The sequence below is a fragment of the Trichechus manatus genome, unplaced genomic scaffold (assembly GCF_000243295.1).
Source record: "Trichechus manatus latirostris isolate Lorelei unplaced genomic scaffold, TriManLat1.0 scaffold00236, whole genome shotgun sequence".
Classification (NCBI taxonomy): Eukaryota; Metazoa; Chordata; class Mammalia; order Sirenia; family Trichechidae; genus Trichechus; species Trichechus manatus.
In genome coordinates this window covers 1,650,784-1,665,036 of record NW_004444172.1, presented here as the reverse complement: position 1 = coordinate 1,665,036, position 14,253 = coordinate 1,650,784, and the positions used below count along the sequence as shown (strand labels likewise).

Sequence of the window (14,253 nt, the reverse complement as noted above, 5' to 3'; positions counted from 1 at the left end):
CTTTGCCAATTGTGATGTCCTTCTTTAGGGACTGGTACCTCCTGATAATATGTCCAAAGTATGTGAGATGAAGTCTGGCCATCCTTGCTTCTAATGAGCATTCTGACTGTACTTCTTCCAAGACAAATTTGTTCTTTCTTCTGGAAGTTCATGGTATATTCAATATTCTTTGCCAACACCATAATTCAAAGGCATCAACTCTTCTTTGGTCTTCTTTATTCATTGTCCAGCTTTCACATGCATATGAAGGGATTGAAAACACCACGGCTTGGGTCAGGAGCCCCTTAGAACTTAAAGTGACATCTTTGCTTTATAGCTCTTTAAAGAGATCTCAAATGTGAGAAAAATGTACAACAAAACTCAAATTCCTAAAAAAAAATGCCACAGTTACTGGACAAGTAGAGACTAGATGAACCCATGACACTATCGCCCTGAGATACTCTTTAAACTTGGAACTCAACCACTCCCAGAGGTCATCTATGATGGTTAAGATTGTGTGTCAACTTGGCTGGGCCATGATTCTCAGTGTTTTAATGTAATCACTCCCATCATTGAATATACTGTGAGTAGCCAATCAGATGAAAGGGAGTCTCCTTGGGGGTGTGGCCCGCATCTGTATATAAGCAGATGTTCTGGCTTTTTGCTCTCTCTGGATCCTGTGGCTGCTTCCTGTCATCTCATCTCCCGTTCTTGGGACTTGAACTGTCAGCTTATCTGCCGAACCTGGGATTCATCGATCTGCACAGCCTGTGAGCAGGAGCCCTGCTCTCCGATCTGCCGATCTTGGGCTTGCCAGCTTCTGCAGCTGTGTGACTTGGGAGAGGTCTCTACCTTGATCCACGAACTTGGGACATTCTAGCCTCTACAATCGCGTGAGCTGTTTCGTTGATATAATCTCTCTCTCTCTGTATATATATATTTATACACTTTACTGGTTTTGCTTCTCTAGAGAACCCAGCCTAAGACATCATCTTTTAGCGAAATAACAGATTGTCCCATAAAATAATATCACCCTTGAGAACTGTGCTCCTCAAAATAATCATCTGGATGAAATCAAATAGTAAACATTTACCCTAGACCAAAGATGAGAAGGCAAGGGGAGACAGAGAAGTTAGATTAATGGAAAAAGAACAATCAAAATGGAAATAATGAGAAAGCTTATATATTGTGAAGAATTTAACCAATGTCACTGAATGATAGATATCCCAGAAAAACCAAACTTGTTTCTGTTGAGTCAATTCTGACTCATAGCGACCCTATAGGACAGAGTAGAACTGCCCCATAGGGTTTCCAAGGAGCAACTGGTGGACTTGAACTGCTGACCTTTTGGTTAGCAGCCGAACTCTTAACGACTGCACCACGCAGGCTCCAAGGGGTAGCACAGTGGTTAAGAGCTATGGCTGCTAACCAAAAGGTCAGCAATTCAAGTCCACCAATTGCTCCTTGGAAGCCCTATGGGGCAGTTCCACTCAGTCACATATGGTTGCTACGAGTCAGAATTGACTCAACAGCACACAACAGTGACAACATTTGGAGAAGGGAATAGTTCTTTTCCTAAAGGAGACGAAACAGGAACATGTCAAGTGGTTAATTTCTTTTTTATAATTAAACACTAAATGTCAATATGAAATTTTATGTCCAACATTTTAAACACAAGTTTTATATTTTTTGCAATCTATCTTGAAAACGATTTACTTTCATTCTCTCTTCGCCAACATTAAAGAAGCCATATTTATGTTATTATTATATTAATTTAACACATAGGCATTATTGAAAAATAATTTAAACTTGTAATAACTTTATTCTAATTTGTATATTTACCCAGACTGTTAATTTTTTAGATCTGTTTTTTAATTTAATATAAAGAGAATCAAACAGTATGTACTGTTTTATTTCTGTTTTCTTTCATACAAGATCATGTTTGTGAGATTCATTTCTAGTATTGCATGTTGTTATGATTTGTTTATGCTCATTGTTGTCTAATATTCCATTTTAGGATATACCACAATGTATTTATTTACTTTACTTTTGATGATCATTTGGCTAGTTTCCAGTTAGTAACTATTATGAAAAGTACATCTATTTTTGTGTATGTCTTTTGGTGAACATACACATGCATTTCTGTTGAGTACATATTTGGGAGTATAATAAGTGGCCATTTGGCTTTAGTAATATTGCTAAATATTAGCAATCTCTTCAGCAGAGTACTTGGATTCTAGCTGCTCTATATTCATGCCAATATTATTTTTTGGTCTTTTTATTTTAACCATTCTGGTGGGTGTGTATAGGTATTGCACTGTTGTTTCAAGATCATCTAATTTTGCTATCACCTCTTTTCATGCACTCCCACATTCTCTATCCCTATTCCTGTTTAGGGGCCTTCTTTCTTGTACATACTTACTGGTCTGTATGTTTCTTATACATACCAGGGTTGTGCACTAGGGACCTCTTCCCCCATATCTTCACTGCTTACCTGTTTCTCAGTATTTGGGTCTCAACTCAAATATTACCTTCTTAGAAATATCTTTTTGACCACCCAACATAAAGAAACTCTTTCTCTCTGTATTTGATTTGATTTGATTCATGAAACCTATCCATATTCAACTTTACTTGTTTACTGTCTAATTAGTTCCATTAGAATTTATGCTGTTACAGGTCAGTTTGAGGACTAAGGTGAACCTGACCTAAGCCATGGTTATTTTCAATCCCCTCATATGCATGCGAAAGCTTGACAATGAATAAGGAAGACTGGAAAAGAATTTATGCCTTTGAATTATGGTATTGGCGAAGAATATTGAATATACCATGGACTGCCAGAAGAACGAACAAGTCTGTCTTGGAAGAAGTACAGCCTGAATGCTCCTTAAAAGCAAGGATGGCGAGACTTCATCTCACATACTTTGGACATATTATCAGGAGGGACCTGTCCCTGGAGAAGGACATCATGCTTGGTGAAGCAGAGGGTCAGCAAAAGAGAGAGGCACTCAGTGAGATGTATTGACACAGTGGCTGCAACAATGGGCTCAAGCATAGCAACAATTGTGGAGATGGTGCAGCAGGACTGGGCAATGTTTCATTCTGTCCCTATGAGTCAGAATTGACTTGTTGGCATCTGAAAACAACAGTACATTTACTTGCCGCTACTGAATCCACAGCTCCTAGAAGAGTCACTAACACATAGTAGGTCTTCAGTAAATAATTATTGACTGACCGACTTATAGGACTTGTTTGGGCCAATTAAATACCAAAGCCTGCATTCTGTACATGGTCCCAGAAACTGAGCAATGCCTACCAGGCAGAACAACAATCAAGCTCTGCTCATGGCCTGCCATGGATCACAATGTCTTATGATTCCGTATTGCTTCAAGGAAACTTGGACTGATCTTGGCCCTGGAGAATCCTTTCATGTGTGAAATTGACACTTGCTTTTAATTTTTGCTTATGATCTTCATAAGCCTAGATAAAACATCTGTCCCATGTGGATTTCAGTCTCCACAGCTGTAAAATAGGGTGCAGTTCTGTCTCGCAGAGTTGTGGAGCTCAAACTTCAAAATATATGTTAATGGATGGTATGTCTGCTATGTATTGTTATTTCCACTGCATGCTGAGTAGTTCCCATTGCAGTTCCAGAGTCAATGCTCTCTGAAGGGAGCCAAGCTAGACAAGGAGCGAATCTGGGAAACTCCAGCTTTATCTAAGCACGATGGAGTTGGACACCTGAGAGGTCTTAGCTAGACATGGTAATTTTAGACTATGTCTACTCACAGCTTCTGAATGTTGGAATATAGTAGAAAAAAAAGTGGAAGTGGCAACTTGGAATTCCATAAGAGGATAAATATTTTGGGGTTTGACTAAATCCATAAACATATTTTTTCCAGTGAAAAATATTGGAAAATAAAGTTTCAAAGGCTCACCTGGGGAGCTCTTTAAAAATACCTATGCATGAGTCCCATGCTCAAAGATTTTAATTGAGTTTCCAGGGAAGGAATTAGGTATTGATATTAAAAACAAACAAATAAACAAAGTGACATCAAAAACAACAACCTATAGGGTACTCAGCATTTGAGAATCACTAGATTAAATTATCTGATTACGTGGAAAGGCTACTTGGCTTACCTGGTTCCTTGTTAATGGAGGGGCTTAATTAACATTATTTTATTTTATTTTTTTATCCACTTCCCTTTGTCCTTCCCTCCCTACCTCCTCCTTTCTCTCCCTTGGGATCCATAAGGAGGGACAATGTAGCAGCGTAGATACTTTTATGCCATTTTAAAGATGAATAAAATGAGGCTCACAAAGGCGAAGGGACATGATGTTTGAGGTAACAAGTGCTACAGACTTCCAGTGCTGGCCTTCCTATCACCTTAATAAATGATATGTATTTAGCTGTGATGCAGTAGGGGATGGGTCCAGAGAGTGCGCTGTGAGCAGGGGAAGAGAACTAAATTGGCTATGTGGATAATTAAGAATATACTAGAATCATAACCATCTCTACTTTCCAGTTAATTCCAAAAAATGGTTCTCTTTGTGTACACATGAAATGGTCCCTGAGCCTGAATTTTATGTTTTGCTGTTCTTATGACAAATATACGCATTTCCAACATCACCAGTGTTGGGTAATACATCAGAATGAAGTCCCACTGGTTACCCTGAAAGTCTTGCCATATTTAAACTGTGGAAAATGTTCATGTGAGCAGGGAGGGGGAGCAACTGACAAACCATCCAGGAATTCCTCAGAACTGATAATTAAATTTTAATTATTGGTGTGGGACATTATCCCTCAAGAACTGATCGGTCTAAAGTCCTAAAACGAGAAAACTCAGATGATTTAGGGACTGCACTGGGTATGCATTTATCTTCCTCATTTTTTTTTTTTTAATCTATAAAAGGACTGAGTTGGATTATAGCAATATCTCCATGGAAGTTGAATTTTTGCTCATGAATATAATATCTACTTTGTCTTTTATGGGCTCTTATCTGCATGCATACATGGAGAGGAGAGGGATGAAGCAGACTATTTCCACACATCGCTATGGTCTTAGGTATGTTTTGGCTGTTGTGCCTGCATTCACAGTAGCCTAATGAGATGTAAAAAAAAGTAATAATAATAAAAAAAAATTAGCTGTTATTTAACTGAAGGACGCTTTGGAGGTAGGCAGCCTTGAACATAAATTATGACTCTGCTAAATCCTTGGACTTTGAGAAAGATGCATAACCTCTCTGATCTTTTATTTACCCATCTTTAAAATGGGTGTAAATATATTTTGGAGTTGTTGTGAAGATGTAATTTACTATCTGCAAATTACCCTGTAAAATGCTTGTCATGTAATAGAGAGTCATAATAGGCAGCAATTAATATCTTTTTTTGGTAATTCTTTTCTTTTTCATCCAGAGAGCTTTTGTTGGTTAAAAAAAGGGGGTTATTAGCCTCTACTTAAAATCAAAATTTGTTAACTTTTGTTGTGATGCTTCCCAGCATAGTAATTCTTATCTTAGGATGTGGCTTTCCCTGCTTTCAAGTTCTCCTCCTTCTCTTCCAAGCTTTCATTAAAATCAGTTCCCAATTATTTGCTTAAGAGGATTTGTGTAACAAATCTACCCCAAATGGTAAATTATCATCTACTGTGTCATTGGCAAGCGCTGTAAGTGGTGCTTTTATTTTAACAATTGATAATCCTTTTCCAGCCATGATTTTCATAACTTATTGATAGATTCATGAGAAGGATATTATTGGGCTGCTTGGTAGTCCTCACTAAGGCTCTTAATTAGGTGGTGAATAGGATTATGATGCTATCTTTATTTCTCTTAGTCCTTAAACTTTTTGGTCCTTAAAATTGAGTTTTTAACAATAAATTGCCTTCATTGGTGATAACCAATGAAAAGACATCAGAAATGTTGGGAATGACAAATACACATGGGATTGTATGAGTTTGTGTAGGCTTTAAGTGCCTCTAAAAAATATGTCAAATACTACCAATAAGATTATGTCTTACAGTCTTTCTTCCACTATTAGAGATCAAATATATTTCTAGCAAATTGCATAAACCTGGTGTCTTTATAATGTTAACTGTAATTTCTTAAGTTCTTACTATATGTCAAACATTATGATAAATATTAGATGCACTTTCTAATATAGCCACCAAAAATAATCCTAAGAATTAAGTACTAATATAATTTCTTTTTTATATACAAGAAGAGTGTGGCTTAAAAAGTTCAGAAACTTGCCAAGTGACCCAGTAGAGAAGTGGTGGAGTCAGAATTCATATCCAGGTTGTCCTTGTCCAGATATTATGCTCTTAACCACTGCAATTACCACCTTGTAAATTTATCCCTGGGAAATGAAGTATTACCCAAAGACCAACATTATCACTGCTATCTATCAAATCTATCTACCAAACATAATAAACAAATTAATTACGCTTTGGTGAAAACAATTCTTCATTTCCACCAGTGGTTTAAACTATAAAGGTTAAGGAGTGAGTTTTTGAAAATCCTGAATTTAAAAGGAATATTAGACTTTTCCAGTTCGATGTAAGAGATATTTTCAGGTTTCTTTCTTTGACCTGAAAAAGGAGAGATGAGTCCGGTATCCATGTAATACACCAAACCTCTAACATGCTGTGTCTACATGATGCCAAAATAACCTGAGCCTGAGTACAATATAAAACTTCTTTTAACTGAATTAGATGACTTTTTGAGCACTAGACCATGCTGTTCAGAAAAAGAAACTATTAGGGACTTTGCTTTTCTATACACGTTGACTAAAATGGCTACTGTGGAAGTAAATTTATTCTTAATCTGAGCACAAGACTTAATCAACAATAGTAGGAAGTAGGAAGGGTTCATTTGAATTTCATCAATATTTAGTAGTGTTTATTATCTATTGTCGTTGTTGTTGTGGGCTGTCAAATCAATTCTGACTCCGTGATTCTACAGCACAGAGTAGAACTGCCCTATAGGGTTTCCTAGACTGTAATCTTCACAGGAGAAGATCATCAGGCCTTTTCTCATGAGAAGCCACTGGTGGGTTTAAACCACCAACTTTTGGTGGGCAGTTGAGCACTTAACCATTCCTTAATTATGTACTAGGAATTGGATAAACAAACAAAATGATAGGATCCCTAGAAATCCGAAGTCAATTGAGGAGATATACTAATAAACAAACTTTTATTCATGCACAGAAGTATGTAAGTATGAAAATAAGATATGTTCAAAGGACAGAAATGGTTTAGCAGTGGAGATTCTGATGAACTCTGTCTGGGGGAAAAAAAAATTAGGGAGATTTTCGAAGAGGGTGTCATGTATACCTAGAAATTAAAAGACTGAATAGGAGTTTTCCAGGGAGACAAATTGAAAGAAGGCATTTGGCAATGGTAGCTTTTGCCTTGTGAGATAAGATGGAGGGCGTGCTGTTATCGAGTGACTGCTTGCTTCATGAAGATATCTGTATAAAATTCACAGGGGATTACAAAACATCCAGGGTTTTTGCAACTGCCTCTTTAATTTGGTGAATTTGCTTCATACTGAGGGGGTTATATTTATGGGTTCAAGACACCAACTTATTCCAAAAGTGTCTTTGTAATTCCTAGTCTTATTAAGCAGAAACAACTCTCTGTGTTCTGGTAGGAATGGAAACAGATTTAAATTCTGAAAAACTGTACAACTGAATGGGCTCTAGCTGGCCCTCAGCATTTGTGCCCATAAAGTGACTGACAATGCCCCTTGAGGCAACTGTGTATTCACAGGAGTATGCTTTTCATTAAATCTTCAAAATATAAACAGTGTTTAGAAGTTGATCTAAAATATTTGCATTCCTTGATGCACACAAAATTGCACATATACATGCGTGCACGTGGAGCTGAGACTATTTCTGGCACGGTCTTATTACTTTATAGAAATACTGTATACATATGTGTTGTAGGTGTTTGCACATATATTCAATATTTCCTTAAGTGATCTTGGAAAAGTCATTTAATGTCTTGAAGCCTTAGTCTATCATTCAATGTGATAATGATGATTTCTGCTCTGCTCACTTAACAAGGTTTCAACAAAGATCAAATCTCATTAAGATAATGGCCAACTGAGAAACTGTAGATGTCATTTGTTATTATAACCATTCCTAAAAATCATCAAAATACTTCTTATTTACAGCTGAACTTCCTAACTGCTGTTTGGAGGACCTGGATGGAAATATTGTAACCTCTCCTGTCCACTCTATTGCCTGCTACTCTTGATGGAAACAGGGCTGTGACTTGACTTCTCTCTTCTCTTCCCAGCTCCAGCTTTCTCTTATCTCCGGGCTTCATATTTTAGAGAATTCAGTTTACCAATTCACAGAATTGTTTTATTTAAAAAGCTCTGATTTAAATCAAAACACGAGAAAACCCTCTAAAACATATTACATGCTGATCAATTGTTCATGACCTTCAATTTCTTGTTGTTTTTTTCCTTTGTTGCAACTTTCCACTGGACTGGAAGCTCTAAGAGACTATAGAGAAGTCGGTTATGTTTACCAGTGTATATCCAGAAACTTGTAGATACCATATTGGCAAAAAGTTATTTTGAAAGCAAGAAAGGAAGAAAAAGTGAAAAAAAAAGGACCACCAAAAGGAATGAATGAATACATGGTTGAATGAATAGCAGCTTCTTGCTATTGTAACTGTGCCTGCCTCTAGGATTCTTCATTATCTCTTGTCTAAGTGGCCTCTTTAAATCTGCTAAGGCCAAGAAATCATTTAAACAAGCGTACTAATATTGTGTGTAAACCAAGAGTAAACAGACACAGAATTGGGGCTAAGGAGCTCTCAGTGAATAGACATGGTAACTTCAAGTTGTACAAATCCTCCCTATTGATAATATTTCTCTGAAATGGGCATTCTTAAATAAGTGAATTCTGTCCAGAGAATTGCAACGTTATTATATGCTATTAGCGTTATTAATATTTTCTATTTATAGATTGCTTGTGTGTAGACATTGTCTTAAATGCTTTGTACTATTTCGTTTAATCACAAAAAACCCTCCCACAAAATTGCTTCTATCCTTATTCTTATTTTGTACTTAATGACACCATCCTAGATACCATAGTATGGAAGTGATGAAGCTGGTAGAATATGTAATCATTGTGTTCTGTGACTGTTTTTGCTGTTGGTGTGCATAGCCTTTGATCCTTAGGATACTTAAGCACTAGAAAGTTGTATCAGGATGATGCAGAAGCAGCACAGGCTGCTGCTCCTGCCTTTCCTTATAGGCTGGTGGGGTAGTGCATGAAGCAATGCTGTTCACTACTTGGTTAGGGGTAGAACAAAACCAGAATCATGTATTTCTGAAGTAGGAGAGCTGTGAGTAAGGCTTTGAAGAATCAATAAGGTTTGGAAATACCCTGAACAGACGAAAGAGTATTTCACTTGAGAAAAGGCAAAAATATCTGTTTAACTCCAGTCAGTATTTGGGTCTAATATTCTTATCTCCTCCAGAGAAAATTGCTTCCAAAGGCAGAAGGAAAACTTACCATTCGTATTAAAACTCATACTCAAGACATGATATCAGATCAAGAATTCTCCTTGCTCTCTTACTGATGTTTTGAGTTTCCAGCTCTGTGACAGATTAGGCATTTGATTTTGTCTTCATGTGAGTGGATGGTACTTGGAGAGGAAGGTACCACCTGACCTGAAATATAAATATGATAAAAACAAACTTCACTGTGACAGAATTTGTGTTCCTGGGGCTCTCATCTCAGCCAAAGGTACAGCTCATTCTTTTCATTATGTTCTTAGTCTTCTATTTATTAACGGTGGCTGGGAATATTATCATCATCACGATTATCCAGCTAGAACCTCTTCTCCAAACCCCCATGTACTTCTTCCTCACCAATTTATCTTTTCTGGACACCTGCTACACATCCACCAGTGTCCCACAAATGCTGTCCAACATGGCGGGGAAGAAGAAGACCATCCCATTCTCTGGCTGTGCTACTCAGATGTACTTCTCCCTCTCCTTTGGAATGATTGAATGTGTTCTCCTGGGTGTCATGGCTTATGACAGATATGCAGCCATTTGCCATCCTCTTCATTATACTGTCATTATGGACCGAAGCACCTGTGTCCAACTGGCAGCCATTTCTTGGTCCAGCAGCTTCCTGAGTTCCATGGTTGTCAGTGTCCTCACCTTGAGTCTGCCTTACTGTGGGCCCAATATCCTGAATCACTTTTTCTGTGAAGTACCTTCTGTCCTGAGCTTGGCCTGCACTGACACCTCACTTACTGAGTTGGTCATTTTTGTCTTCAGTATCATTATCCTCTTCATTCCTTTCCTCCTCATCGTTGTTTCCTATGTCAGAATCCTTCAATCTGTCCTGAGGATGCGATCAGCCTCTGGGAGGCACAAGGCACTGTCCACATGTGCTTCCCATCTGACAGTGGTGGCCTTATTCTATGGAACCGGCATCTTCGCGTACATGAGACCTCAATCAAAGTCCTCCCGGGCAGGGGGCAAGATCATCGCAGTGTTTTATACAGTAATCACACCCATGCTCAACCCCTTGATCTATAGCCTCAGGAACCAAGATGTAAAAGAAGCTTTCAGGAGAGCTATTGCAAAACAGAGGACCTGAGAGCTGCTAATGGGAAGCTAAGGTGATTGAATTCTGACTATGAAGTGACAGAGTAAAAAATAGCTGGAATAAAAGACACAGGTAAATCCTGATGTAATATCAGAAGGACAGAAATATTTCTCCCAAGGACCCAGTGCAGCTTTGAAGTGTCAAAACCACCCCCTTCATTGAGTGACAGCTATTTTCTTTGTCACTGAGAAAACTTGGTATCTAATGTCATAGACTATCTGAAAGTAGTTCTTTGAAATTATATCAGTAAGATAAAATATCCCACTCCTACCTGGAGGATCTAAGTCACTTTGTCATAGAGAAGCAGTCTGAATTTCCAGTCTAGGTGCAAAGTTTTAGATAAGGGAATTTTGAATGCAACATTCTACATCTATCTTAATTTTGTAGTTTCCAATGAAACAGGACCCTATGTTGGCTTTGTGGTTAGACCTGATGTTGACCCCTTTCCATATAGCTCTGCTTTGCAACGAACATATCCTAATACAGCTTCATTTACATTTCACCTAAATTCTACCTTTCCCCAAATTCTATGAAAACTCTGTTTCTTCCTTGGTTTGGTGAGACACTCCGTGGTTCTCTGGTATGTGATCTCCCTCTTTGCAATAGATCAATAAATATGATTTTATTTGTTTCTGGGTGGTCTTAGGTGATTGTATGGACAAGAGGATAGCAATGATCAGAAGCAAATGATTCCATCATAAGTTAATGAATTGATTTATTCATTCATTCACCAAATATTATTGAATGACTATGTAATAAAAAAACAAAACCTAACCTGTTGCTGTCAAGTAGATTCCAACTCATAGTAACCCTATAGGACAAAGCAGAACTGCCCCATACGGTTTCCAAGGAGCACCTGGTGGATTTAAACTGCTGACCTTTTAGTTAGACAATAGAAATGTTTTCTTTCCTCAAACATACACACACACATATATATACAGACACACATATATACAAAATATATTTATAATATACATGAAGATGCATGCATAAAATATTTATAATGTACACATAAATATACACACATACGTTGACAAATTGCCATAAATACCACAAGGAAATAATCATCAAGGTGCTGTGACAGACAATAATAGGTAGAGTGTCCTCTGTGAAGACACATACATACACATACAGTTATATACATATATACACATATATGTGTATGTGTGTGCATGTATAGATTGATTGAAAGTAAATTGGTTAATGTCACAAATTTGTGAAAACAAGTGTTTTCTGCGATTTGGAACTTTTCATCCAGGAGTATATAAAAGGAATTATTTGAATGTAAAGAAAATTAAGAGAATAGTCAAATGTAGTTTAGAATTAATATACTTAGGGTGAGAGCTTAAATAAGGTCTATGATTGATATAGCATTAATTTAGAGATAAATTGCCTCTAAAATTCTTTCTCACATGTTGATGTCACAGTTTAGAATTAACAAAAAAGAATGTAACTCACCTTTCAGAGTTATCCAACCACTAAAATTCAACTATGTCTTCTACCTAAAATAAAGGCAGCACACAATCCGGCAATGGTGTAGCTCTGCTGAGATAAAGTAGCCATCAACAGTTTAAAATTGATTCAGAAAATAAAAGGCAAAATCACTAACCAAACAGTCAAATTCATTACACAATAGTTTTTATTTTGTATATTTGCCTTGATATACAAATTACGTGATACATTTTATACTTTCCTTAATATATAAATTAGGGTTAGAAACATATACTTAGGACTAATTTTCTTCTGAGAAATTTATTTAAACCAAAGATAACATTTCAAATTCTTCCAAATAATACCTAATACCAAAAAACAAAACAAAAAAAAGCTTAGTTGGCTAAATATAAATCAGAAATATAATATTAAAATAGTTTTTAAAAAGATAACGAAAAATACTTCAAGGTACATACAAATAGAAAGTTGATTTTTGGCTCAAGAAAATTATCATCCATCCTGCCTCTCAAAGTCAAAAAATGGGTAAAATAATTAAAAGTGAATACAAAATTGTAAAACATGTAGAATAACTGGAAGTGAAGTTTTTTCTTAAAACAATTTATCATTTAGGCCAATTGCTTGACCTGATTAGTTCATTTTTTGATCAGTCTGTTTTTTATCTGTAACCTTGGTTTTGGGTGAACAAAGAAAAATAATACAAACTAAATGGCCCAGGCCTTTTCCTAGGCCTCATCTAGACCTCTTCAGGCATGTATTCTCTTCTTTTCAATGTTTTATTTTATTTCTTTTTTATTTTTACTTAAAAGGAAAATGTTATATTGAAGACATTTAGCTGGTAATTATATACACTACACGTTATAATCATTGCTAGAACAACAACAAACAATTGCATGACTAACACACAAAAAAATGATTAACCTCTTACAACATCAAATATCCAATTGGAATGATTTTCTTCCTACATTTGTTTGGGGCTCTGGCAACATGGAAACAACACAGCTAGCTACGAAATACAATAACCGGTAGTTTGACTTTCATTTTAAAATAAAAGTAATATCTAGAGTAAAAAAATCATTAGAGAATAAACTATTGTCATAAACTACATCTTCTCAGTGCCTGATTGATCAGTATTATTGTATCTTTTAAGAACTTCATATAGAGTGAGAAGAAGAAAATCGCAATTTCAAAATTATAATTATTTGTGTCAAGTCAGGAGAAGTCATTTATTTTCTACGGACCTCAGCTCCTTTATTTATAAAATGAGACAGTTGTTGGCTTATCTCTAAGTATTTGGCAAGGATACAGAAGCAGAAAAATTCAAGAGTCATTCAAGAAATAGTTTTACAGTTGAATCCGGTGGATGAAGAGGAATGGGGTGAAGTGAGTGCGGTGAAATAATATCAGAACAGTGGTTTGGGGAAGATGGTCCAGAATGCCAAGCAAAGACTTCGGCAATTTTATAGCTCCTGAGTTATAGACGGAGCCCTAGTGGTACAGTGGTTAAGCATTTGGCTACTAACCACAAGGTTAACAGTTCAAATCTACCAGCCGCTTCTTGGAAACCTTATCCGGAAGTTCTACTCTGTCCTATAGGATCGCTATGAGTCAGAATCGACTCAACAGCAAAGGGTTTGATTTTTTTTTTTTTTTTTGAGATATAGAAGAGGGGTAATATTGAGGCATATAAGAAATTTTGGTGGTGGTGGTGATTTCGAGTCAATTCCAACTCACGGTGACCCCATGTGACAGAGTAGAACTTCCCCACAGGGTTTCTCAGGCCGTAGTCTTTACAGAAGCGGATCACTAGGACTTTCTTCTACAGAGTCACTGGGTGGGTTCCAACTACTACCTTTCGGTTAGCGGCCTTTGCTTAAACATTGTGCCACCAGGGCTCCTTTAAGAACTCTTAAACAAAAAGCTTAACCCACTGTCGTGGAGTTTATTCCAACCCCTAGCAACCCTTGGGCCTTAATAATTCCAGGTACCGTCTCCAAGGCAGAGATTGAAGGTAACTGTTTCAGCTTGAATTCCTCCCTTGGTAGAAGACTAGACATGATGCTAAATATAACCTTTTCACTCAAGTTCCCTTAAATAAAGTACACCATCTAATGCAACTAAACCCTGGTTAGACTATACTCAGAGTTATCAGCCTAATGGCTGTGTTGCTGCAGTAATTGGTGGGC

General features: G+C 36.9%; 1 protein-coding gene across 1 annotated transcript; it reads left to right on the top strand.

Moving 5' to 3' along the window:
• Positions 1-9,673: 9,673 nt before the first annotated feature.
• Positions 9,674-10,609, top strand: LOC101357854 (putative olfactory receptor 2B8; the record flags this gene model as incomplete). Its single annotated transcript, XM_004389238.2, has 1 exon — positions 9,674-10,609. A coding segment is annotated over one exon (936 nt), but the record flags the coding sequence as incomplete, so codon positions are not given.
• Positions 10,610-14,253: the final 3,644 nt, after the last annotated feature.